Source organism: Ipomoea triloba, chromosome 12, assembly GCF_003576645.1.
Source record: "Ipomoea triloba cultivar NCNSP0323 chromosome 12, ASM357664v1".
NCBI classification, from domain to species: domain Eukaryota; kingdom Viridiplantae; phylum Streptophyta; class Magnoliopsida; order Solanales; family Convolvulaceae; genus Ipomoea; species Ipomoea triloba.
The window spans coordinates 10,002,192-10,029,452 of NC_044927.1; the positions used below are offsets into that span (position 1 = coordinate 10,002,192).

The 27,261-nt window shown below is 38.3% G+C and overlaps 3 protein-coding genes across 4 annotated transcripts; 1 reads left to right on the forward strand and 2 right to left on the reverse strand.

Moving 5' to 3' along the window:
* Positions 1-1,116: 1,116 nt before the first annotated feature.
* LOC115999334 lies at positions 1,117-1,926 on the forward strand. The gene has a single exon (XM_031239190.1). The coding sequence runs from the start codon at positions 1,117-1,119 to the stop codon at positions 1,924-1,926; it is 810 nt and encodes a 269-aa protein (XP_031095050.1).
* Positions 1,927-2,124: 198 nt separating this feature from the next.
* LOC115999336 lies at positions 2,125-8,269 on the reverse strand. The gene is made up of 7 exons (XM_031239191.1): positions 8,159-8,269; positions 8,044-8,076; positions 6,075-7,862; positions 5,453-5,706; positions 5,091-5,243; positions 3,773-3,919; positions 2,125-2,329 (listed from the first exon to the last, which is right to left on the reverse strand). Exons 1-7 carry the CDS (start codon positions 8,267-8,269, stop codon positions 2,125-2,127), a joined length of 2,691 nt encoding a protein of 896 aa, XP_031095051.1.
* A 1,760-nt stretch (positions 8,270-10,029) lies between these two features.
* On the reverse strand, positions 10,030-17,886 carry LOC115998610. Of its 2 annotated transcripts, XM_031238218.1 has the most exons (4): positions 17,771-17,886; positions 12,131-12,291; positions 11,797-11,839; positions 10,030-10,559 (listed from the first exon to the last, which is right to left on the reverse strand). In XM_031238218.1, exons 2-4 carry the CDS (start codon positions 12,245-12,247, stop codon positions 10,267-10,269), a joined length of 453 nt encoding a protein of 150 aa, XP_031094078.1. In that variant the 5' UTR covers positions 12,248-12,291; positions 17,771-17,886; the 3' UTR covers positions 10,030-10,266. The 2 variants fall into 2 exon arrangements, with proteins under 2 accessions (XP_031094078.1, XP_031094076.1); XM_031238216.1 differs by lacking the exon at positions 17,771-17,886 and having other exon boundaries at positions 12,131-12,325.
* Between the last annotated feature and the right edge of the window lie 9,375 nt (positions 17,887-27,261).

The window sequence follows — 27,261 nt, forward strand, 5'->3', positions numbered from 1 at the left end:
GCGAGTGGTCAAAAAGTGAATTTTGATAAAACCAGTATTGTGTTTAGTGGGAATGTGGAAAGGGAGGATAAGGAGGCTGTTTGTGAAATCTTAGGGGTTCATGAACAGCAGGGGCGGGGTAAGCATTTAGGACTTCTGGGGTATGTGAGACGAAGGAAGAAAGAGATTCTGGGTTTTGTGCGTGATAGGGTTCGGTCGAGGATAAATAGTTGGGGGAATAGATTTCTATCTCGGGCCGGGAGAAAAGTTTTATTAAAAACGGTAGTTCAAAGCCTCCCCAATTATGCTATGAATGTTTTTCTACTTCTTCAAGGTTTGTGTGATGAGATTGAGCTGGTCATGAACTCTTTCTGGTGGGGTTGTGAGAACCGGAGAGGGAGAGGGATCCGTTGGAGTACATGGGGGGATTTATGTAAACCTAAAGCTTTTGGGGGGATGGGTTTTCGTAAAGTGAGGGAGATGAATGTGGCTATGTTAGGGAAACAGGGATGGAAGTTTCTAACGAATCCAACTTCTCTAGTCACTCAGGTTTTTAAAGCCCGGTATTTTCAGAATTGTTCCTTCTTAGAGGTGGGACCGGGTTCAAATCCTTCCTTTGTATGGTCGAGTATTCGTGCATCTCAGGGGGTTTTGAGAGAGGGTGCGCGGTGGCGGGTTGGAAATGGTCAAAAGGTGAGGGTGTGGGGAGATCCGTGGTTACCTGCTGTTGATAATCCTTATGTTATAACCCCAGAACCTGCTTATTTGAATTGTCCTACTGTTAACTCTTTGTTCTGCCCTATGTCAAACACATGGGATTGGGAGCTTCTCCGGGATATTTTTTGCCAACGGGATATAGAATAGATTATGAGTCTCCTTGCCCCTTGTGTGCGAATTCCAGATTCTGTTTTTTGGGGAGGGAGTGAAAATGGGATTTATACTGTTAAGAGTGCCTATAAGATTGCAACCGGGATTATTCGAACAGGGAATGTGATGAGTTGGGCTGGGATATGGAAGTTAAATCTACCACCCAAGGTTAAATGTTTTTTCTAGGCATTGTGTGCTATGTATCTCCCTACAAAAGATGCTTTGCTGTTAAAACATGTGGATTGTGATTAATTATGTTTATTATGTGGGATGGCTAATGAAAATGTTACTCATATTTTTGCTAATTGTTCTTTTGCGCGTGATTGTTGGCGGGTATTGGATGATGCTTGGCAGCTATCCTATGTGGATTCCTTGGCTAATTGGCTTGACAAAATGATGGATGTGCTTTCTGTTCATATGCTTGAGAAGGTTGTAATGGTTTGTTGGGGGCTATGGGAGAATAAAAATGCTATGCTATGGTCGAATCAGTGCCGTGACTCCACAACTCTGGTGCAACATGTTTTGTTTTATGCTCAAACTTGGCAGAATTTGAATGCTACTGTGAATGATACTAGCGCCAGTCATATGCAACGTGACAGTTGTTGGCAGCCACCCCCTACTGGATATTACAATATGAACATAGATGTTTCTATGGATATCAATCGAAGATGTATGGGCTTTGGTTGGGTTATTCGTGACGACTATGGTAAAATTGTAGGGGTTCTTATGTCACGAGTTAGTGGACTATATTCTATCAAAGAGGCTGAAGCTATGGGGGCTCGGGAGGCCCTTAGTTGGATAAATAAAAAGGGATGGACGCGAGTGATTCTTGAAACCGATGCACAAGTGGTAACTCAAGCTGTTAACAATGGTGATTTCCTTACCCTGTTTGGGGCCATTGTTTATGAGATTCGTGTTTTTTTGAGTGAGCTACCTTATGTTCATTTTCCTTTTGTGAGACGTAGTAGTAATATGTTGGCTCATGTTATAGCCAAAAGAGCTCTTTGTAATGTTGAGGGGGAGCGGGTTGAGTACCTGGACTTTTTACCTCGTTTTCTTTCCTTGTTTGGTTTAATATAAAGTCTGGTTTTGTTTTGGTTTTCAAAAAAAAAAAAAAAAAAAGTAGACACCAAGGTAATAAATGTCTCCAGTGCCTGGTGGTATGTAAAATATTCTACCAATAGCATACCCTCTTCTTCTAGGATGCCATTGCCGAAGATCTTTCTTCCATACAAATTTTGTTGGCATCTCTGTGTAAGTCAATGACCTTGCTTCAGGTTATTTTTTATTTGCTTCAAACCATTCTACAAACATACTATGAGCTACCGAAGGGTGCTGTATGAGGTCTTCCATTGCATCATCGTCCGCAAACACAACAGATTGTTGATCTGGTAGATGAAACCTCAAACGCTCAACTGAATGAGCCTTATGTTGTATTTCAAATGCAAACAGATGCCATGATGCTTCACACGGTGAAATGTATCTATAATCGTAGTACATATTTATCTCATCATTGACAGTACCACGTTCTTCATCCATAGAGGTCTTGTAGAATTCAGCGGCAACCCGTCATGACCTTTATTCGCGTATTTGAACCAAATACTTGATAGAACGGGATTGATTACATCATTCTACATTGATATGAGCCTTATACTTCAACAAAAGGTGTCTATTGTGAGGTACAAAATATCTATTGTCAAGATCAATTCCGTTCCTATTCACCGTCACACCATCATTCCGACGCCTATAGATGGGATAGCCATCTTCATCAAAACATGAATTATCTAAGAACTTTTTTGAGAAATATTTATTACACTTTCCCGAGGCCATACATGGTGAGTTTGTCTTAGCAGCCCCACATGGACCATGAAGCATGAATTGCTCAACAGCGTTGTAATACTCAGGGTCAATATTTTTGTTTCGAATCTCGATTGATATGTTAGAGTCCAGATATTCCACTATTTTATTTTCAAATGTTTTCTCCCGGAATAGTAGAATATGAACATATGGTAGTTCCCCCTTTTGAAACATAATTGTATATACAACTAAAATAATGAAAAACAATAAGAAATATAAATAAATAGATAAATGTTTTTTTAACTACTAGCATATAAGATAAACAAAAAATATTATTATAATGAAATAGCACTTAGTTGGTTTGACTGTTCCAAAAAGCTTTATCTTCTCTGCATTCCTTTATTAATGTATCGAACTTCATTTTAAAGAGACGACTAATAATGTCGGGACGGTCTTCTGGCCTCAAACCATGCTTCCCCAAGTAACGTTCAATTTCCGGCCACTTTGGTTACATGTAAATGTAATGAAAAGGTCTGGATAACCGATCCATCTACATATCGCCATTGCATCTTGTTAGTTTCGAATCATGTAGCGTGCCCTACCAGTAAAACTTGATGGCAAGACTACACGCTTTTCCTTGTGTTACCGGATATAATTAACCACGTGTCAAAGCATCGGCAAAACAACTATATGATTCAGAGCGTAATTACTTTTGGTGCATCCTAACATATAGTAGCCTACCAGATTCAACCATTGTGTAGCCGTCTACCAGGAAATGTTGAAAGAGTCACCTTGAGTACACTAATGTTCATTTTTCCATCTTTCTTTCATGTAATTCGTAACAAACAAAAAAATCCTTTGGACTTATTCTTTATCTACATCTAGCCACACCCTCTAGCCCAAGAAAAATGGATTTGTTCTCTATAGTCATCCTCGCCATATTGGAACAACAATGGCTATTGCAACGGCAAATATGCCATGTTCCGCTCATTTATTCTTTTTAACACTCCATTCTTAGACTCAATCAATATGTCACGTTCTCCCATATTCAAGTCAAGATCACCAACAACTGCGGCTACTAATGCAACTTGAGGTAGATTGTATGTTTTCGCATCCTTAGAGCGCTTACCTAACAATTTGAACTTCAAGACGTGGATTGTTATCTATTTGTGCTTTGGCCATTCTAAATAACTTGACTAACACATTATGCTTATCGAGCTCAAACTTTATATCTGCAACTATTTCACTGTGTATGACATTATCTTCAGTATCTGGTCTACAAATGATATAAGAAAAAAATGAACAAAATACGAAAAAAAAAACAAATATTTGATTGATACGAAATTAATTTAAAAAAACTTACCAAACTGCATGTATTCTATTAAAAATCCCATTGTCAGTGTCATATATATACAATTATGCAAAATGAGGTTGTTGTCCATCTTGGTGTAGAAGACTACCCATCAAATGATAATTTTGACCGTTTAGTCTAAAAATAGGTGGTCCTCTACTTGTATTTATAGATCTAACAATTCGACCCCGAGCCTCAGTGGAGGCAACTGTTGACTCTTTGTGCTTCATTAGGTTGAGAAAGTAGCTATGGACAGATACTACATTGTAACAGAGTCAGTAGTACTAAAAAAAAAAACAATTCGACCCCCATTGAAGTAAAACAAAACATGTTGTTGTATGATACGATGTTTTGAAGAAAGTGTTTGTTTTTCTCGTCTTCACCAAAATATAATTGTTGTATACCATTTGATGGTATTGATGGTGGTGGCAATTGTATCTTTCCTTGACTGTAACGTTGCGAATATTTTGGTGTCCCTCTTATAACTAACTTATTCATCCTTTCTAGCTTCGAACCTGATGGATTTAATTAACCCGGGTAGCCCGAATTACTAAACCCGATAGAATTTATAGGGGGTATGACAAGTAATGGATTAAAGTGCACATCGGAGGTGATTATGTATTGGATAAAGCTAAGGATAATGCTATTACAAGATTGTATAATGATAGGACAAGAATGTTGTTAGGACAAAAGTAGATGAAGATATCTCAATAGGACAATGTTGCATGTTTTTATACTAATACTAGGCCCAACCGCTCGGAGAGAACCACTCTAACGGCCTTGGACCGCGTCTTGCGCCGAGAAGGCCGCGTCAAGCCAGGACCCGAGGCCGTGGCCGAGCCCGGGGCTCGGCCAAGACGACCCTGAGGTCGGCTCGTGAGGCCAGGGTCGACCCATGAGGTCGGCCAGGGGACCTCGAGGGGTCGACTTGGGACCAAGACGGCCCAGCCGGGTGGGCCCGGGTCGGCCCCATACTCCTTCTCCGGGTTGACCCGTGGTAGACCCGGGTGGTATTTATCCATCAGAACCAAAATAGCACTCCACAAAACTCACAGTCATACTTTTTTTTTTGAAATAAATACGTGTAATATATTACTGAAAGTGAGCCAAAATAGAAACAGGTGGGACAGAGTCCCAATACAAAATGCTAGTCTGATGCACAGCTGCAACAGCTAGTGAATGAGCTATAAAGTTCACCGATCTAGGAACTAAACTGATTTGACAAACTAAAAACGAATCAATAGCACTCCTACAAGCATCAATAAATAAACCAACATAGGAATAAAATGAAGACTGCGCCCTGCGAAGCCCGCTACATAGTTGAGAACAGTCCGTGAATAAGCGAACGGCAGCGACGCCCCTACTCCTGAGCCAGATTAATGCTTCGTTACACGCTGCGGATTCCGCCATTAGGGGAGAAAACAGTCGCGCACAGGTCCAGCACAAGCAGCCACGAACTCTCCACCTGGTTCCACCAAAACAGCGCCGAAAGTTGTCCTCAATGTTACCGGGTCGTAGCTTGCATCGAAATAGCACATTAGAAGAGTGTCGGCTAGCACCTGGTCGGTTTGCGCCGGAGCTTGAACAGACTGCCCATTCGCCTGCTGTCCGTGGTGGACCACACTCCAAGCTTGCAAAGTCGCAGCCGTTGTTGCCACCAAACTCCTTGGCACTGGGAGAAACCCATTCCATAATGCATTGTTCCTTGCTTTCTACATATGGTATAGTATAGCCACTGCCAAACACACGTTACCTTCAGTCCAGGCACTCAACAGATTTGTGAACCATACAATTAAATTATTGCCTACAATGCTAGAGTAATCCAAATGAGTTTCATGCCAAACTCGTTGCGCAAAGTCACACAAAAAGAGAGCATGCATAGTGTCTTCATGAACAATCTGACACATTGGGCATGAGGGTTCCACCTCTAGCCTCTTTATAATCAAATTTGTTGTCACAGGGAGGATACCAGAGAGTGCTCTCCACAGAAATATTTTCCACTTAGGGGGGACTTTTAATTTCCAAAAAGAAATCCAACTATCAAAGCTGGTTGGGGAATTTGCGTAGTCACCAATAATACTCTTGTAACCACTCTTGACTGTATAGCAACCCCTTGGATCACCGTACCAAAACCATGACTCCTCATAGTCCGGAGAGAAGGGATTCTTAATATGCGGTCCACATCTGGAGGCAAAAAAATATCCGTAAGAATAGAGTGATCCCAGGTATTAGTTTCTTCATCAATCAAGCCTGAAACCAAAGAACCACCTAACTGGGGAGGCATAGGCGTGACAATCGTTGACGCAGTCTCACTAGGCAGCCAGGGATGGCCCCAGATTAATGTTGATTTACCATTGCCTATCCGCCGCCTAATCCCGCCACACACAAGATCCTGTGCAGCCATAATACTCCTCCAACAATAACTTGGGCAATTGCCCAAAGATGCATTAAAGAAAGAAGTCCTCGGATAATACCTTGCCTTATAAACTCTTGCCACAAGAGACTGAGGCATAGTTAAGAAACGCCAGGCTTGTTTTCCTAACATTGCTAGGTTGAAAGCACGGAGTTCCTTGAAACCTAAGCCTCCAAATTTCTTTGGCACACACAAATGATCCCAGGCTTTCCAATGTATTCCTTTCTCAGCACCTGACCCCCACCAATATTTATTCATGGTTCTCTCTATAGAAAGGCAAACTGACTCAGGAAGCAGGAACACACTCATTGAAAAAGTAGGCATAGCTTGGGCCACACTCTTCAATAAAACTTCCTTACCAGCCTGTGAAAGCAACTTCTTATTCCATGAACAAACTCTCTGCTGGATCTTATCCTCAATATACGCAAATGCAGCTCTTCTATTTCTCCCTACAAAATTCGGCAGGCCCAGATATTTTCCAAAATTTGGTGCCTGAGCTACACCCAACATACCAGCCACCTCGTCACGAACACCTTCCGATGTATTTCTACTGAAACAGATACTAGACTTGTGATAGTTGACAGCCTGACCAGACATACTTTCATATACATCCAGACAATGTTTAATCGCCCCTGCTTCCTGGGTGCTTGCTTTAAAGAACAGGAGACTATCATCTGCAAAAAATAGGTGCGAGATTGGAGGGGCACCTCTAGCCACCCTACAACCATGAATAGAACCCTCTTCCTGAGCCTTTTGGAGCAGCAATGAAAGGCCCTCCGCACAGATTATAAACAGATATGGGGATAGAGGGTCCCCCTGGCGCAAACCACGAGATGGCACCACCCATCCACTGCTTACTCCATTAACCAGAAAGTTATAGTTAACTGTGGTAACACAGAGCATTACTAGGTCAACCCATTCTACAGCAAAACCCATTGCTAGCATCATACTCCGGAGGAAAGGCCACTCCATACGGTCATAAGCCTTCGCCATGTCCAGCTTCAATGCCCCCCACCCAACCATACCACTTTGCTTCCTGTGTAGAAAATGCCCCACCTCTACCGCCTCCAGGATATTATCAGCGATTAGCCTGTTTGGAATGAATGCACTCTGTGACTCAGAAATCAGGCCGTCTAGCAGGTGCTTCAATTTATTGGCCAGAACTTTAGCCATGATCTTATAAATCACATTACATAGTGCAATGGGACACAGATCTGACACAGACTCTGGAATACTCTTCTTAGGAATCAACACTATGTTAGTATCATTGAGACAACAAGTACTCAGGCAATTAACCACAAATTCAGACACGTCAGCACCTACCACATCCCAATAATGCTGATAAAACCCAGGGTTCATCCCATCAGGTCCTGGGGCCTTATCAGGAAACATGGAGAACAGGGCTGCTTTAACCTCATCACACTCAAAAGGTCGCAATAATAACTCATTATCGCTCTGTGAGACCCGTGGCGTGATAGAGTTGAAAAAAGATTCCATAGAGGTGGACCCCCCTGAATGGAAGATATTCTAAAAATAGGAGAGCACAACAGGCCTCATATCTTCTCCCTCCACCCACACTCCAGCCTCATTTTTTGGCCTAGACAAATAATTTTTCTTTCTACGGGTAGAGGCGTACCTGTGGAAAAAAACGTGTGTTCGCGTCTGCACCCTGCAACCAATGTAAATAATGACATTTGATTAGTAAAAATTATTCTAACATATTTAATTGAAATACATTTTTAAAAACTTACCAGACTGTAAATTGACCTCTTGTTGAATATAATTTGTGTTGTCGCATCCATATCATCGAAATCGTTTATTAGATCTCTTGCAGTGGCCTTAATGTTTGGCATTAAATTCATGTCTATCTGATTCACAAAAGAACTGTTTCCTATATATATCATAGAAGGGTCACACTTGTGTGAGACCGTTTCATAGATCCTTATTCGTGAGACGGGTCGGGTCGGGTCAAAGCACCATGCAAATGTCATACTTATATGTACAAATCTCACACTTATATGCTCAAATATAACACTAATCAAAAATACAATTTTTGTTACTTATAAGAAAAAAAGTAATACATTTTTCATAATAAGTAATGTTGACAAGTGCCTCTCACTTATAAGGGCAAATATAATACTTTTGAGGAAAAATGTAATACTTTAAATCGAAATGTAAAAGTATTGTATTTTCCATTAAAAGTATTACATTTACCCTAATAAGTAACAAAAATTTTATTCCTGATTAGTATTACATTTGAGCATATAAGTATGGTATTTGTGCATATAAGTGTTACATTTACATCTTGACTCGACCCGACCCGACCCGTCTCATGGTGAGACGGTCTCACACAAGTTTTTGTCATCATATAAATCATTAAAATTTGTTATATACACATACAAACAAATATAAAATACATATAGGAATATAATAAGAAAAGAAATCAATATTTTTATAAATTTAGAATTGTACCTTTATTAAGATTGGTCAAAGGTTCACGGTTTGTTGTATTTAGAAAATTAAAACGATCTACATAATCAACAAATAATGAAATTAATTTATTGAGGCATAGCCAAAGACCTTGTGGTCAAGCGACATGAAGTAATTCTCCTAAGTGGGAGGTCATGAGTTCGAGTATCAGTGGGAGCAATGTTGACTTTGTTGGGCTTCAGTAAATATTTATTGAGGTATATAAATATCATTATATAATTGTACAAATTAAATGGAAATTTTCAAGGTATTCACAACATGCATGATAAATGATAATAGAGAACTTGAAATCTGTATTTTAATTACAATGTTAGAGGTTAAATTTTCAAAATTAAGATGATAGGAATTGCGTAACTAATTTTTGTAATAAAAATTATAAGATTATTTAAACTAAGATATATCAATGTAATAAGAATAAGATAATTATGTTGTTACTAAATTAGAATTGTACCATTAGTCTAAATTAGAATTGTAACATTAGTAAGACTGCTCAACGGTTCACGACTTGTTGGATTCACCATATTAGAACGATCTACAGAATGAAGACATAATAAAAATTAGTCATTGATACTCTTACAATATAATTAAAATTGTACGAATATTATAACATTTAACATAAATAAAAAAATTTATGTTATCTAAGTTGTTGTACATTAGCTTGTGTTACGCAACTCATTGGTGTATGTAGTGAATATGTTTGTATACAAGTGAAAACTGCATTTGTTTCCAACTATTTACGTGGCATATTTTCATCTTGGACGTAATAATTTTTGTTTATAAGAAAATTATAAAAAACATCAAGTCATAAATGGTACTTAGACATCTTAGAAATAGTAATTAAAAATAGTATATTATTATAAAAAGAACTATTTAGATATTATAAAATCACATAATCAATATTAATTAATATAGCTTCAAGATGAATTCTGAGCCCAATACAAACAAACGAAAAAAATAATAATAATAATCAACCCTTAAATTCTAACCCAAGGCCCAATTCACTAAAGCCCAATACCCGAATGACAAATTGGGTTAGTCAAAGATGTATTGTAGGATGTGATCCACGGGTTTGTATCGTTCTCAAAGGAAGGTAAATTTGCCATTTGGAAACATTAATATGTGCTTAAATCAAGGAATAGAGAGTCATACTCATCATATACGAAGTCACGAAAATCAAGTACAAATGGTTCATGTTGTAGTATCAAGAATTGAGATTGTAAGCAAGTATTTGAATTCAAATCATTCACCGACATGTCATACTCCTTGTTGAATAAGGTGAAAGAAATGGAATGCTTGTTATCGTGATTCTCCTTCATTATTTGCAAGGTGGCAAAGAACTCATATGTGACCGGGGAATAGGTATCCCCTCTCAACTAAAGATCGTGCTCCATTGTGGATTGAAGATCATGTCCTCCACTTCTCTTCTACACCCGAAGGAATCCAACATCGAGGGATCAAAGTACTTTCCCCCTAGCACTTGCAAGGTTTTGAGCTTCTCTACTTTTGCCAATAGAATGGCAGTCAACTTTAGTGTTCTTGCTCCAAGAATGGCGTCCTTCTGTTCTTCCACATTTTGCATGTCCTCATCCGCCGGATCATGGCTAAAGCTTGCTTGGTCAAACTTTCTCTTCTTGGCTATTTCCTTGGTTCTTAACATGATTCCTACAATGTCTCAATAAAAGAATCTTTGTATGATTACAAGGTTAGCAATAAACACATCACACTCTCTTTTTTTTTTCTTTTTTCGAATTTCTCTTCTTTTCTTTTTTCAAAATTATGGCATTATTTCCCCTCAATTTTCATCATTCCTCAGCCACAAAATTTATCATTAATCAACAATTGACTAATCATCAATAAAGAATCAACAATTCTCAATTTCAATTACATGGTCAACAATCAAATTAATAAGTCAACTTCATCTCCTTCCCCAATTCAACTATGGGGTTCGAAGCATGTGACTGCAATTCAACAAGACTGTGTGGACAAAGTGCAATTTCTTTCATGAACAACTATATAAACATGTTTCAATGCAATTTCATTCATCAATTCCAAACAATTCTATGCTTATCATCAAACTCATGTGCAAAATCTCGAATTTCAAAATTCTATGGTTCTTCAAGCATTGCAATACTCAAGAGATATAACAATTAATCACAAGAATCCATCAAAATCATGTTCTAGCATGCAGAGCTAACCATCTTCAAAAAATCTCAACCATCAAATATGCAAAGTTGAATCCTTCCTTAGTTAAAACTGCAAAAATCATTTGTGATTTTCTTTTATTATATTTACCAGATTTTTATTGTGTAGGTATTACCATTTTTACCCCTCCTTTAATTTAAGATCCTAATTAGTTAATGATTGTACATTACAAATTACGATCAATCGCTGCCGCCCAAAATCAATAATCCTACGGGAGGATTATTCACACACTACTACAGGAAACACTTTTAACGTCGGTTTTTTAACACTTTTAACGTCGGTTAAAAATCGACGTCAATCTGGCAGACGTTGTATATAAATGATACGACGTCGGTTGTAAAAACCGACGCCGTATGTATTTTTTATTTTTAAAAAATAAACAACGACGTCGGTTATTAAGGAAAACCGACGTCGTTTAATTTTTAAAAAATAAAAATAATAGGATACGACGTCGGTTATTACGGATAACCGACGTCGTATAATTTTAAAAAAATAAAAATAATAGCATACGGCGTCGATTATTAAGGAAAACCGACGTCGTATCTTATACTTTAAAAAAAATAAAATAAACGACATCGGTTTTGGTTCAAAACCGACGTCGTTTAGTATTTTTAAAAAATAAAAATACATACGACGTCGGTTATTTAGGACCATGGTGGATCATGGTGGTAGGCATACTGAGGAAGCTTTGCGGTACCTTTCTCATGGCAAGGGGGAAACACCATAGGGGGCATTGACATCTGACAGATCACAACAAACCCAATTCACTCTCAAGAATTTTACTAGTACTAGCATATTTAAGCATGAATGAGACATTTACACAAACAGATGGCGGGCGTAATTAAAAATGCAAAATCACTCTTCAAGAACAGTAAAATCAACCTACTCTAGAATTTAATCAGAACCCAACCAATCCAAATTACAATACATCAATAAATTGCAGGAAAAAAAAAAGTTCAAAGAAGAAGATGAAGAAGAAGCAAAGCCGGCAAAGGATTGAACTACCGAATGAAATGAAGGGTTTTAATTACCTGCAAAAGTACACGGGTCTCGCCGCCATAGTAACGAAGCTTGCCGTCAGGATGACGGGGGAGTATCTTTCCGCCATAGCTACAGAGGAATTTGATGTTGGTGGGCGAAGGCGCCATCCCGGTGGTGGGCGTTGTTGCGGCGGAATGGCGGGCAGTGGCTGCTGCGGAATTGCGTCCAAACTCCAAAGAATAAGATGACCAAAGAAGAAGAAGAATACAGATCTAAAAGTTTATTACAAGTCTTATAATGTTTTGAATACCCTAAGGCGTCGGTTGTATCAACAACCGACGCCGTAGGGTTTTAAATATTTTTTTTATATTCTTTTTCGATGAAAATTGCGACGTTTTGTTGTTAAAAAAAAATAAAAATAAATATATGATGTCGGTTTTCCACGATGAGAACTGAATATTGTATTGATTCAATTGAACAATTACAATGATGAGGAATAGGAGATATATATACTAGGGGAGTCTCAGGTAGAGTAGGATAGCTAGTCCTAACGTGACTCAAACTCAGAGAGTCCTAATACTCCCCCTCAAGCGCAGGGTAAACTACTAACCTGAAGCTTGTCCCGAAGAAAAGAAAATCTAGGACTAGGCAAAGCTTTTGTAAAGATATCAGCTAATTGATCTTTTGTGGAAATAAAGTTAACCTGAATATCTCCATTGGCAACCCTATCTCTAACAAAGTGGTAGTCAATCTCCACGTGCTTAGTTCTTGCATGAAAAATTGGATTCGCACACATATAAGTAGCACCAAGATTGTCACACCATAATTTGGGAGTAAGGATGCCATCAATTTTGATCTCACGCAGCAAGGACATGATCCATATGACCTCAGCACAAACATCAGCCAAGGCTTTATACTCAGCTTCCGTGGATGATCTTGCAACTGTCTTCTGTTTCTTGCACACCCAAGAGATAAGATTGGTGCCAAGAAACACTGCATACCCACTAGTAGATTTACGGTCCTCAGGACAACCAGCCCAGTCAGAATCAGAGAAAGCATGAAGCTCTCTAGAATTTGACTGAGTTACACGCAAGCCGAATGAGAGGGTGCCTTTGACATACCTGAGCACTCGTTTTAGCTGCTCCCAGTGAGACAATGTTGGAGCATGCATATGTTGACACAATTGATTGACCGCAAAGGATAAGTCTGGCCGTGTAATTGTGAGATACTGGAGAGCACCAACCAAACTCCTGTATTTCGTTGGATCTTCATATGAATCTGAATTAAGCAATGGAGTTTTCGATGTAGAAATAGGAGTGGCGAGAGGTTTACAATCAGTCATTCCAGCCCGTTTCAAGATGTCTGACATGTACCGCTGCTGAGAAAGAATAACACCATTGCTAGTTTTGACTAGCTCAATTCCAAGAAAGAAACCAGGTTCACCAAGATCTCTAATTTTGAAAGCATTAAACAGTTTAGAGAGTAAATCAGACACTAGTAGCTCATCAGTCCCCATTACCAAAATGTCATCAACATATACTAAAAGATACACACATGCAGAACCACGAGAGTAATAGAATAATGACACATCAGTCTTTGAAGCTATAAACCCAACAGAGAGTAAAAAAGTATGCAGCCGATTAAACCAAGCTCGTGGAGCTTGCTTTAAGCCATATAAGGAACGCCTCAACAGACAAACGTGATCAGGTAATTGAGCATCAGCATACCCGGGTGGTTGACGCATATAAACAGTCTCAACCAAATCACCATTCAAAAATGCATTGTGTACGTCAAGCTGCCTAACCACCCAACTTGAGGAAATAGCCAAACTCAAAAGCAATCTGACTGTAGTGGGTTTCACAACCGGACTAAAGGTGTCAAAAAAGTCCTGACCAGGAACTTGATTAAACCCTTTCGCCACAAGTCTCGCCTTATGCCTCTCTATTGAACCATCAGCTTTACGTTTAGTACGAAAAACCCACTTACACCCAATCACATTCATACCTGGGCGAGGAGGAACTAGAACCCAAGTCTGATTGTGCAAAAGTGCATTGAACTCCAGATCCATTGCCTCTCGCCATTCAGAAAATTTAACTGCCTGAGTGTAGCAAGTGGGCTCGGTAGGACAGGCCTGAGCAGAGAGAGCCAAAAGTGGAGCCACAGACCGACTCCTCGTAGCCATTGCATGGGAGCGAACAGTCGGACGTGTGGACTTGCCACGGGGTCGTCCTCTTTGACGAGTAGGAGAGCAGTGGTGGTGACAGGAGAATCAGCCTGAGCAGAATCAGCAAGAGAAGATGGCAATACCTGTAAAACCGATTCAGCCCACGGCTTCTGCACAGAGGGAGGAGATGGCACAGCAACCCTACTAACAAAGGGAAACACATTCTCGTCAAAGTGTACATGTCTGCAGATATAAATCTTATTAGTCATTAAGCCCATGCATCTGTACCCCCTAAAAGACTCAGGATAACCTAAGAAGACACAAGGAGATGACCGATACGACATTTTGTGACGATTATAAGGACGCAAGTGAGGATAACAAAGACAACCAAACACACGAAGAAAAGAGTATGAGGGAGAAGATTTATGTAACAATAAATGAGGACTGGAATTCTGCAAAACACTAGATGGCTATTAATCAAGTAAACAGCAGTTTCAAAAGCAAAGTCCCAAAAACGAGATGGAACAGACGCACGAGCCATAAGAGTAAGACCAGTTTCGACAATATGCCTGTGCTTCCTCAACACGACCATTCTGTTCATGAGTGTAGGCACAGGATGTCTATGATTAATCCCTAACTGAAGAAGAAACAGTATGTACTTTTTGTATTCCTAAGTCGACTGAATAGCCTTAATTTTGCGATTAAATGACCGTTCAACTAAGGCACGAAACTTGTCAAAAATGGCATACAAGTCAGACTTCAATTTCATAGGATAATACCACGTGTAACGAGAATGGTCATCAACAAAAAGAACAAAATAACGATAACCAGAAGAAGACAAAACATGAGCTGGTCCCCAAATATCAGTATAAATCAAATCAAGAATATTCGAACTAACAGAGTCTACACGTGGCAAAGGGAAACGAGTAGACTTGCCCAATTGACACGCAGAACACAAAGAAGAAGTAGAACGATTATTGCGACTAGAACCACTAACAGAACAAAAAGGAAGAATACGATCTAAGACTCGTTGATGAGGATGTCCCAAACGATCATGCCATACGGAAGAGGAAGCACGGGACGAGATAAACGCACGGGGACTGTTTTTCGGAATGGGCAACGTGTAGAGACCACCGCAACTATTGCCGCGAAGAAGAATTGCCTTGGTTGCTATATCCTTCACAACAAAAAAGGATGGATGAAACTCAAAAAAGACTTTATTATCTTTTGCAAAGCGTTGCACAGATAAAAGAGAGGAAGACAAACCAGGAACATGTAAAATATCAGACATCCTAAATACTTTAGACGGGGTAGAAAAAGAAGCATGACCAGTATGATTAATAAGCAAACCTGTACCATCACCAACTCGAAGAGCATCACCACTAGTGTACTCTTCAGATGTAGAGAGCGTAGCAATATCAGGGGTCGCGTGATTTGTCACCCCAGTGTCTGGAATCCAAAGATGCGAGTCAGACACAAGATTCGGCGCATCCTCATCATATGTTAAATGAGCTTGGAGTCCACGGCCAATTAAAGAAAAACAGGCTGGTGCAAGATGACCATAATTGCCACATAATTGGCATTGAGGCTGCCAATTACCACCACGTCGCCCACGTGACCTGCCACCGCCATGCGAGCCACGTCCACGCTGCACACCACCGCCCTGCTGCTGTTGGTCGGCGAAAACAGCACCGCCACGTGACTGATTCCCACCGCGGCGATTCGATCCGCCACGCCAAGACCGCGACCGACCTCCACTACCACGCTGGCCAACAAAAGCCGCAGCTGCAGGGGCTGGAACACTGCCATAGCTATCACCGGTAGCGAACTCATGCGAGCCAAGGAGATCGGCGAGTTCGGGAAGACGCACCGGCTGACCTCGAACATTCAAAGAGGCTACGATAGAGTGATATTCTGGACGTAAACCTCTGAAAATATACATATTTTGATCCTCCAAAGGAACCGCACGGCCAGCAAGAGCTAGATCTTCCACCATAACTTGCGCACGAGCAATGTAGTCGACGGCGGAGGCATCACCTTGGTGTATTGTTTGCAGCTGTCCAAGAATATGCATAATTCGAGCTTGACTGGAAGAAGCGAGAGCCTGCTCAAGCGCCAACCAGAGATCACGCGACGTAGTGCAACCAATTGCGAGGTACATAACTTCCGACGAAAGTGAAGAGATTAACATGCTAAGGACCGCCTGATCTTGGCGCACCCATGGAGCATGCAGCGGGTTGGGTAGAGCAGCAGCAGCGGAGGAGCCTTCAGAAACGGGAAGAAAACGATTAGGGCAAGAGTTCGTGCCATCAACGAAACCCATGAGGTCGTGCCCACGAAGAAACGGAATAACCTGCGTCCTCCAAAACAAGAAATTCTTGTTCGTTAGCTTAATGCTAACATAGTGATGCGCAGTAGACAGAGAAGCGGCTGCTGAAGAAACCGCAGAAGAAATAGCTGCATCAGAAACGGTCCGTTCGGAAGAATTAACAGAGCCGTCATCCATTGGAAAATAAACCTAGGCTAGCTGATACCAGATGAGAACTGAATATTGTATTGATTCAATTGAACAATTACAATGATGATGAATAGGAGATATATATACTAGGGGAGTCTCAGGTAGAGTAGGATAGCTAGTCCTAACGTGACTCAAACTCAGAGAGTCCTAATATCCACAACCGACGTTTATATTTATTTTTATTTTTTTAAAATACACATACGACGTCGGTTCTATGAAGAACCGACGTCGTATGATAAATTAAAAAATAAAATAAAAACATTTATTATATATACGACGTCGGTTCCATGTCGAACCGATGTCGTATAGTATTTATTTATTTTTAAAATTTTTAAAAAATTACATACGACGTCGGTTCAACATCGAACCGACGTCGTATGTTTTTCGTAACTTTTTAAAAAAATTTTAACGTCGGTTATTTATTAAAACCGACGTCGTATCCCTCTTTAAAAAAATTATAAATATAAATAATTTTTTGACGTCGGTTTTTTGAAAAACCGACGTTAAATGTGTTTTCTGTAGTAGTGACACCAGGGTGAATGGCTTTAACACCTCACTTCGTATGTTTTATAGAATAGCATGTTACATGTTATTTAGATTTTAGTTGTTTAAGCTAAGTTAAGATTGCTTCGGGGTCGAAGCTTTCTTTTAAGGGGGTAGATTGTGACACTTGAGATTTTTTGTTCCAATATTACATATTGAATTTTCAAAGTTATTCCCTATTATTTCTCAATGTTCGTCTAATCTCTATACCATATTCATTGGACTCTATTTCTATGCTCAATTTCATTTGAACCTTGAGCTATATACATTTGGACTACCAAATCTTTATAATATTTTTATAACTATATTACTATTTTATAATATGTGAGATATACCAATTATATTTAAATTATATTATATATCCCATTGCCATGCATGCTGAAGTAGCATGGTACCCAAAGTCTAATTCAACTACATCAACTGTTGAAATCCTTGAGCCAATTGAGCATTAGTGAGAACACTGACCTTATTCCCACTATCACCTTCTTCACGAGCGGGCACAATCCTTCTAGGTGGCATGATGACTACTTTACAACACAAATAGCAGCGTTATCGCTGTAGGGATGCACTAAATTCAATCGTTATACCCTGTATACCACGGTGCACATAGCAATGTGCACCACGTACATAAACGACGTCGTTTAGATGTTAGTGGACGCGGACGACTACAGGGAGTTCATTATCTATAATACACATAATCATTATCTAGAATACACAGAACGTTTGTCTAGAATACACAGAATGTTTGCCCAGAATACACAGAATATTAACACAAAATACACAGATGTTAGTGGGCGCAGACGCGAATGACTCCAGTGAATTCATTATCTATAATACACATAATCATTATCTAGAATACACATAACGTTTGCCTAGAATACACAGAATGTTTGCACAGAATACACAGAATATTGACACAAAATACACAGAACTCATCCTCCTAACATTCGAATGCACAAACACATCACAACCTATGTTAATAACATGAATACACAGAATATTGACACAAAATACACAGAACTCATCCTCCTAAACATTCGAATGCACAAACACATCACAACATGTGTTACAACATGTGTTACTAACATGAATACACAGAACGATTGCCTCGAATACACAAAACGGTTGCCTAGAATACACAGAATGATTGCCTGGTATACACAAAATATTAACATAAATACAGAGATCGGCTGAAACGGGAAACGTGATTTCCAATAAAACGGACGGTTAATTTACAATGCTCAAAACGACGTCGTTTACGTACGTGGTGCACATTGCACTATGTGCACCGTGGTGCACAGTATAATTTGCCCGCTAAATTCAAATGCTTAAACCTGTATCCAAAAGAAGGGCCACACTAGCAAAATTCAATAACTAGAGATCTTAACAAGTCCATCACTACTAAACAGGCCTCTAGTAGAGATATCTATTAAAATAAATAAACAAATAATCCACAATAATTCCATTTTCCATAACAATTCGATTTCTCAAAATAGTTCACCTTTCATGCTTAGGAAAATAATCAGGTCCACCATTTTTGTAAAAAAAAAAATTCAAAATAAATGAAATAATTTCCACGAATTTTACTACCAAAACGACATCGGTTTGGTTTGAGCGGGAATTCACAACAAATTTCATTGGCCAAATCTATGGCCTTATATATAAATACTAGTACTTGACCCGTGCGATGCAAGGTATAAAATTTAAGTAATTTTATTATTGATAATATTTTAAACATAAAAAATCAAACATTAATCATTAGAATTTATTCTGAAATGTATTTTTCTTTGGAAATATTAAATTAATTGTTATATTAAACATCAGAGCATACTATTAGCATATATTATAAAGCATTGTGTTATTAAATACCACAATATTATGTATACTGTATTATGAAACACTATATTTATATCTATATATATTTTACGTTACAAACACGGTGCTCAAAAAATTAATAAATACATTTATTTGTTATGTATAAATAAATAAATAATAATAGGGTTGCACTCTCATGCGAACTCTCGCCCAGGTAGGAAATGAGAACGCTCCACAGTCGTCCACGTGTCCAGATCAACGAATCAAATGCAATTTTAAAAAAATGACGCGGTGACATTTTCGTAAATAACTGGAACTTTGGTGCACCTAGTTTCACTTACAAGTGCACCTAGTTTCACTTAAAAGTGCACCTAGTTTCACTTACAAGTGCACCTATTTTCGCATCTATTTTCACTTACAAGTGCGAGTAGTTTACCTTGTTAATATGCATACACCTATTTTCGCAAATATTTTTACTTACAAATGCAAGTAATTTACCTTGTTAATATTCATGCATCTGGGTGCAACCTAGGTGCACCTAGTTTTAACATAGGTTGCACGTAGTTATAACATTAGGTGCACCTAGTTATAACATTAGGTGCACTTGGTATTGATGCTCACTGTACAATTCACTTGCACCTGTAATACATTTTAGTTGCATCTGCAATACATTTTACTTGCACTTGTGCAAGTAATTTACTTTGTTAACATTTATGCACCTGGTTGCAACCTATGTGCACCTAGTTATAACATTAAGTGCACCTAGTTATAACATTAGGTGCACTTAGTATTGATGCTCATTGTACAATTTACTTGCACTTGTAATACATTTTACTTGCACGTGTGCACCTATTTTCACTTGCGGGTGCAAGTAATTTACCTTGTTAATATTTATGCACTTGGGTGCACCTATGTGCACCTAGTTATAACATTACATGCACCTAGTTATAACGTTATGTGCAACTACATTCCAGACACATGGCGCGCTGTGATTTGTCCGCAGTCCTCTCCTGGGCGGCCAGTACGCACCTGAACGCAATCCTATATATATATATATATATATATGTATATGTTTTCGTCATTTCCCTCAAAAAAATTTATGTTTTCGTGTTTGTTTCGGCCCAAATAAAAGCAACCCAACTAAAATCAACCCATTCGAGCCAGGTATAAATATCATCCGCAAATCTTAATATACTCATTCCTGGCTTTCATCTTCTAGATCCATCTCATAGTTTCTTCTATGTTACTTCTATTTCCATTTCTCTCTCCATCAACTCTCTTTTCGTTTCTTCCTCTTTTTCTTTTCTTTATCTGTCCTTCTCTCCATTTTCTTGATTTCGTTTCCTCTCCATCTTTCTTTGTCACTTTTCTTTGTTTTCTCCCTGCAGCCACCATTTCTCATTTTCTTCCAGCACAACATCCACCAGGACATGCCATATTCCATGCTTTGTCGTCCAAAATTTTAATCAACTCTAGATAAAATAATTCCAACATTGAGCCCTGTGCAATGTTGACTAAGACCACACCTGTTCTTCATTCTTCCCAGCGAGCTGAGGGGGCTCTCCGGCATGCAATGAAACCACCTGAAAAACTACATAAGAACAACGTAACATTCTACGGAGTAATTCCTAAATCTGATTTACAACGAACAAAGTGATCGAAGACAAGGTCCAACACCGCTCAGTGCCTCGCATGCTCAGCCACCAACGGACCTGGCTTGCTCGCCTCCAATCGAACACAGCTCATGTCCAGAGATCCAAATCCCATCTCCAAATAGCAGGTCAATTGATCCAAAATTTTATCTCCAAATCCCTCACCGGACCAGAGACCACTCGTCCATCTCCGCTCCTCGCATGCATGCTCCCAGCGACGAACGGTCTCCTCTACTGTCGACGAATTGAAGGTACTCATCCGGTCTCCTCTCCTTGATTTCTGTGTTGTGTAAAAATTTTCGGATTACTGGTTGAACCTTGATTTTCAATCTTCGAGTCTGGAAATTTGCTGCCGTACTTGATTATTGATTTTTGATTCTTAATTTCTGCTTGCTCGAGTATTGAAGAAACTGAAAATTTATGGCCACAACTGTGTCTAGGCTTGTCGAACACTGCATTAATTTTTAGAAAGGCTTTGTTTCACAAAGCTCACTGCCAAGGATGTATAAAGCTGCCACGCGTGAACTTCAAGCTGTAATCTGGTATATATGCTAATGATTTGTATTTGTATTGGAAACAATTTGAACTGAGAGATTTTATAGATTTAAGGTTTGACTATTAGCAAAGACATTTATGGTTGTCAAAGTTTTGTGTACGCAAAGACAAAGAGGTGTCAGCAAGTGTAAAGCAAATACTTTGACTTTTGGAATATGGCCAAAACGCTGCGATTTATATGGGCTGGAATATGAAGCAAAATGATTGGTCAGCACACTTTATATGGGCTGGAATATGAAGCAAAATGATTGGTCAGCACACTACTGTTTATTTGGGCGGGATTTTGAGAGCCAAAAACATCAGGCTTTTTTATATATAGGATAGGATAGGATTTTTCCAATCTTCGTAAATTGCTCCACTGTAATATATGCATGTAATGCACCTTTCGTCTGTTGCTTATAAATTAAAGCACCACAAGGTGCATAATTATGGACTAAATGGTTCAATAAAACACCAAACAGTTCTTAGCTTTAATTAGCACGAAATAGCACTAAGTACCACCGAAGAGTAATTTCTCAAAAGAGCATTGAAAGGTGCTAATTAACCTCAAAACATCAAACGTTCTTAACAATCAACTTTTGACTTCTCTCAAATCAGTAGTTATACCGTGGACCGTGGTCCACAATGCATTATGGACTATGGCCCATGGGTCATGGCTGATACTGCAGTTAGGGATGTCAATTGGGCCCGAACCCGATGGGCTAGCCCGAAAAAAACCCGAAACCGACAGGGCTATAGCCCGAACGGGTTAGCCCGATAAAAAAATTAGCCCGATGAGCCCGAAACCGATAAGCCCGATGGCCCGATAGGGCTAGTCCGAAATTAAAAGGGCTAGCCCGATAGCCCGAGCAATTAAAAACTATTATTTATTATAGAAGTGATGTGAAACATAACATACTTTGAATTTATAGGTGATTTCATCTTTAGTATTTTTTTTATCACTAAGTACATTTTTAAATAAAAATTTAATAAATATATAAATATAAATATATATTACATATAATTAATCAATAAATAANGATTCTTAATTTCTGCTTGCTCGAGTATTGAAGAAACTGAAAATTTATGGCCACAACTGTGTCTAGGCTTGTCGAACACTGCATTAATTTTTAGAAAGGCTTTGTTTCACAAAGCTCACTGCCAAGGATGTATAAAGCTGCCACGCGTGAACTTCAAGCTGTAATCTGGTATATATGCTAATGATTTGTATTTGTATTGGAAACAATTTGAACTGAGAGATTTTATAGATTTAAGGTTTGACTATTAGCAAAGACATTTATGGTTGTCAAAGTTTTGTGTACGCAAAGACAAAGAGGTGTCAGCAAGTGTAAAGCAAATACTTTGACTTTTGGAATATGGCCAAAACGCTGCGATTTATATGGGCTGGAATATGAAGCAAAATGATTGGTCAGCACACTTTATATGGGCTGGAATATGAAGCAAAATGATTGGTCAGCACACTACTGTTTATTTGGGCGGGATTTTGAGAGCCAAAAACATCAGGCTTTTTTATATATAGGATAGGATAGGATTTTTCCAATCTTCGTAAATTGCTCCACTGTAATATATGCATGTAATGCACCTTTCGTCTGTTGCTTATAAATTAAAGCACCACAAGGTGCATAATTATGGACTAAATGGTTCAATAAAACACCAAACAGTTCTTAGCTTTAATTAGCACGAAATAGCACTAAGTACCACCGAAGAGTAATTTCTCAAAAGAGCATTGAAAGGTGCTAATTAACCTCAAAACATCAAACGTTCTTAACAATCAACTTTTGACTTCTCTCAAATCAGTAGTTATACCGTGGACCGTGGTCCACAATGCATTATGGACTATGGCCCATGGGTCATGGCTGATACTGCAGTTAGGGATGTCAATTGGGCCCGAACCCGATGGGCTAGCCCGAAAAAAACCCGAAACCGACAGGGCTATAGCCCGAACGGGTTAGCCCGATAAAAAAATTAGCCCGATGAGCCCGAAACCGATAAGCCCGATGGCCCGATAGGGCTAGTCCGAAATTAAAAGGGCTAGCCCGATAGCCCGAGCAATTAAAAACTATTATTTATTATAGAAGTGATGTGAAACATAACATACTTTGAATTTATAGGTGATTTCATCTTTAGTATTTTTTTTATCACTAAGTACATTTTTAAATAAAAATTTAATAAATATATAAATATAAATATATATTACATATAATTAATCAATAAATAATTATAATATATATATATATATATATATATATATATATATACCCAAACTGGAAATTCATTCCAGTGAGTTAAATATAAATATATATTACATATAATTAATCAATAAATAATTATAATATATATATATATATATATATATATATATATATATATACCCAAACTGGAAATTCATTCCAGTGAGTTCACTGGAATGAACAGTTTGGATTTATATATATATATATATATATATATATATATTTTTATTTATTTATTTATTTATTTATTTATTATATATAATATATATTTATATATTTATTAAAATTTTATTTAAAAGTGTACCTAGTAATAAAAAAAAATTAAAAAAATACTAAAGATGACCTCACTTATAAATTGTTAATTTGTTATGTTGATATTTAATATTTAGATATTAGATTTTAGATTTGGGTTATGTGATGTTTCACTTTCATGCATAGTTATTACGACGCCCCGTTAAGTCGCGACACCCCTTGACCGTCTTGTCGTCTAGGAAATTTTAAAATTTGGGGGTCTTAAACCGAACCAAACACCGAACCAAATTAAATTCGAACCGAAATCGAACCGTTGCAATTGCATTTGTTAAATTTTAATGTGCTTTGAGCACATTCGGTTGGCCCGTTCTAACAAATCCGGATTCGGTTGACGACTTGACCCATTTTATCGAATGTAAGTATTCATTTTTTATTTTAGTTCAAATAGTCTAACCCGCCCGATAAACCCAACAACCCGAAGGTTAGGGTTAGGGCTAACCCGAATCCGAGATTAAAATAATAATTAACCGACAACCCGAATCCGATAAGCCCGACAACCGACAGGGTTAGCCCGAAACCGACAGGGTTGGCCCGATTGACATCCCTAACTGTAGTTGTGTTGTACGGATACTGCAGTTGTGTTGAAAGGGAATTGCGGAACAGAGGCCGTTTCATCCGTCTAGAACTGCAATTTTGTTGAACTGATACTGCAGTTGTGTTGAACTGATACTGCAATTGTGTTGAACTGATACTGCAATTGTGTTGAACAGATGAACGACCTCTGTTTTGCGCAACTGTAGTTTCCTTTCAACACAATTGCAGTATCTTTTTGACACAACTGCAATATTCGTTCAACACAACTACAGTATCAACTATGACCATGGTCCACCGTATAATTTACGCTCTCAAATAGGTCCACTTTAATAATTAATTTATCATTCACCTATTAACCATTTCGAACATAAAATATATTGATTTCTTCATCACACTACAAAGAACTTGAATCCACTTTAACCCGACTAAAATTAGAAGTGGACCCCACATATAATTATACGCCAAAATAGCCACTCAAAATTATCATTTTAGCTAAAATTTTCAACAAATATTACTATATATAATACATCAAATCATTACAATCATGTAATATTTTGACGATTTCACGAATTTAATTTAATTTTAAAAAAAGTAAATTTGTAATAAGATTATATATATAATTAATTTAGGTAGGGGTTCCACTACTTTTATTAAAATACCACACCAACCCCTACCTTACAACTATAAATACCCTACCCATCGTCACTCCTTCGTAACACATACTCTATTCTTCAGACACTTACACTGGTAATACTTCATAGTTATTCAGTTAGTGTATAGTACTATACAGTATACATACACATAGAGAATATTCGTATATGCATGCACGCATGCTGTTTGCAAAAATCCAAAAACATATTCTATCAATGAATGCATGTGCATAATCTGTGTTAGATCATTTTGTTTATATGTTTTATGTATCGATTCTAAGTTTTAATGTGTATTAATATGTGATTTGTGATATGATGAACAAGGTCTATGTATTGTTTATTGATTGAAGATGGCAACGAACATTGTGAACCCAAGGTGGTGGCATTCATCATAGGAGCCACTAGTTCGGGGAAAACCAAGTTGTCTATCAGCCTCTTGCCCACGTCGGAGGAGAGACACCAACTCTAACAAGATCCAGGTCCATAGGGGCATTGATGTTTTGTTGAACAAGGTTACTGAAGCGGAGATGCAAGGTATGCTGCACCATCTGCTTGAGGGAGTCGATCTCGAGGTGGAATATATTGCTCATGACTTTTGCCTTGACGCCACTATTACGATCGAGCAAATCATCAACTTCGGCAAGGTTCTAATAGTTGTTGACGGGTCGAATTCTTTCGTTGAAGCTCTGGTGGAGGACCCACTTTCCAGTTCAAGTCCAAGTACCGTTACTGCTTCATCTGGATTAATAGCGGGTCATCACGTGATAAAGCAGTAACGGTACTTGAACTTGAATTGGGAAAGCGGGTCTTCCACTAGAGCTTCAATGAAAGAATTCGACCCGCCAACAACTATCAGCACCTTGCCGAAGTTGATGATTTGCTCGATCGTAGCAGTGGCGTCAAGGCAAAAGTCATTAGCAATATATTCCATGTCTAGATCGGCTCCCCCAAGCAGATGGCGCAACACATCTTGGATCTACACTTCAATAACATTGTTCAACAAAATGCCAACGTCTCTATAGAGCTAGATCTTGTTAGAGTTAGTTGATGATCTCTCCTCAAACGTGGGTGACGAGTCTAATAGACAAATTGGTTTTCCCCGAACTAGTTGCTCCCACGATGAATGCCACCACCTTCTAGTTAGCAATGTTCATTGCCATCTTCAATCAATAAACTATACCTACATCATGTTCATTATATCACAAATCACATATACATACGGGTTAAAATATAGAATCAATACATATAACATATAAACACAATGATCTAACACAAATTATGCATATGCATTCATCGATAGAATGCATTTTTGTTTTTTTGCAAATAACATTCGCACATGCATATACGAATATTCTCTATGGACTATTACCAATGTAACTGTCTAAAAAGTAGAGTATATACGGAGGAGGTAGAGACGGCCAGTAGGGTATTTACAGTTGCAAGGGAGAGGTTGGTATGGTATTTTAATGAAAGTTGTGGAACCCCTGCCCAAATTAATTATATATATAATCTTATTACAAATTTACTCTTTTAAAAATTAAATTAAATTCATTAAATTGTCAAAAGATTACATGATTATAATGATTTGATGTATTATACTAATATTTGTATGAAATTTGAGCTAAAATGGCAATTTTGAGTGCCTATTTTGGTGTACAAATATATGTCGGATCCATTTCCAATTTTAGTCAGGTCAAAGTAGATTCAAGTTCTTCGCACTGTGACACGAAGAAATCAGTATATTGTACGCTCAAAATGGGTACCGTAATCGGTGAATGATACATGAATTCTCATAGTAGATCTATTTGAGAGAAGTCAAAGGTTGATTGTTAAGCACGTTTCAGTGCATTGAGGTTAATTAGCACCTTTTGGTGCTCTTTGGAGAAATTACTTTTCGGTGGTACTTAGGTCTTCTCCATTTCTGGTTTTTAGTGGGTTTTGAAATAGTAAAAATTTTGGGGGTGAATTTTTAACACATGTGGGACTAAGTTTATGGAGAAATCTTTCTCCAACATATTTGAGGTTCTTGGCAGTGGGGAGTGGGGCCCATTGTGACAGAAATATGCGACTCACGAACGTGAGGCGAAATTTAGGCGGGCGCGTAAACCTAATATTTTTTTTCTTTTTTAGAGATTTTGAATTTTTTTCTTTTCTTTTTTTTTTCCTCCACTTTCATTTTCTCTTTCCTAGTCACAACTGCAAAATCT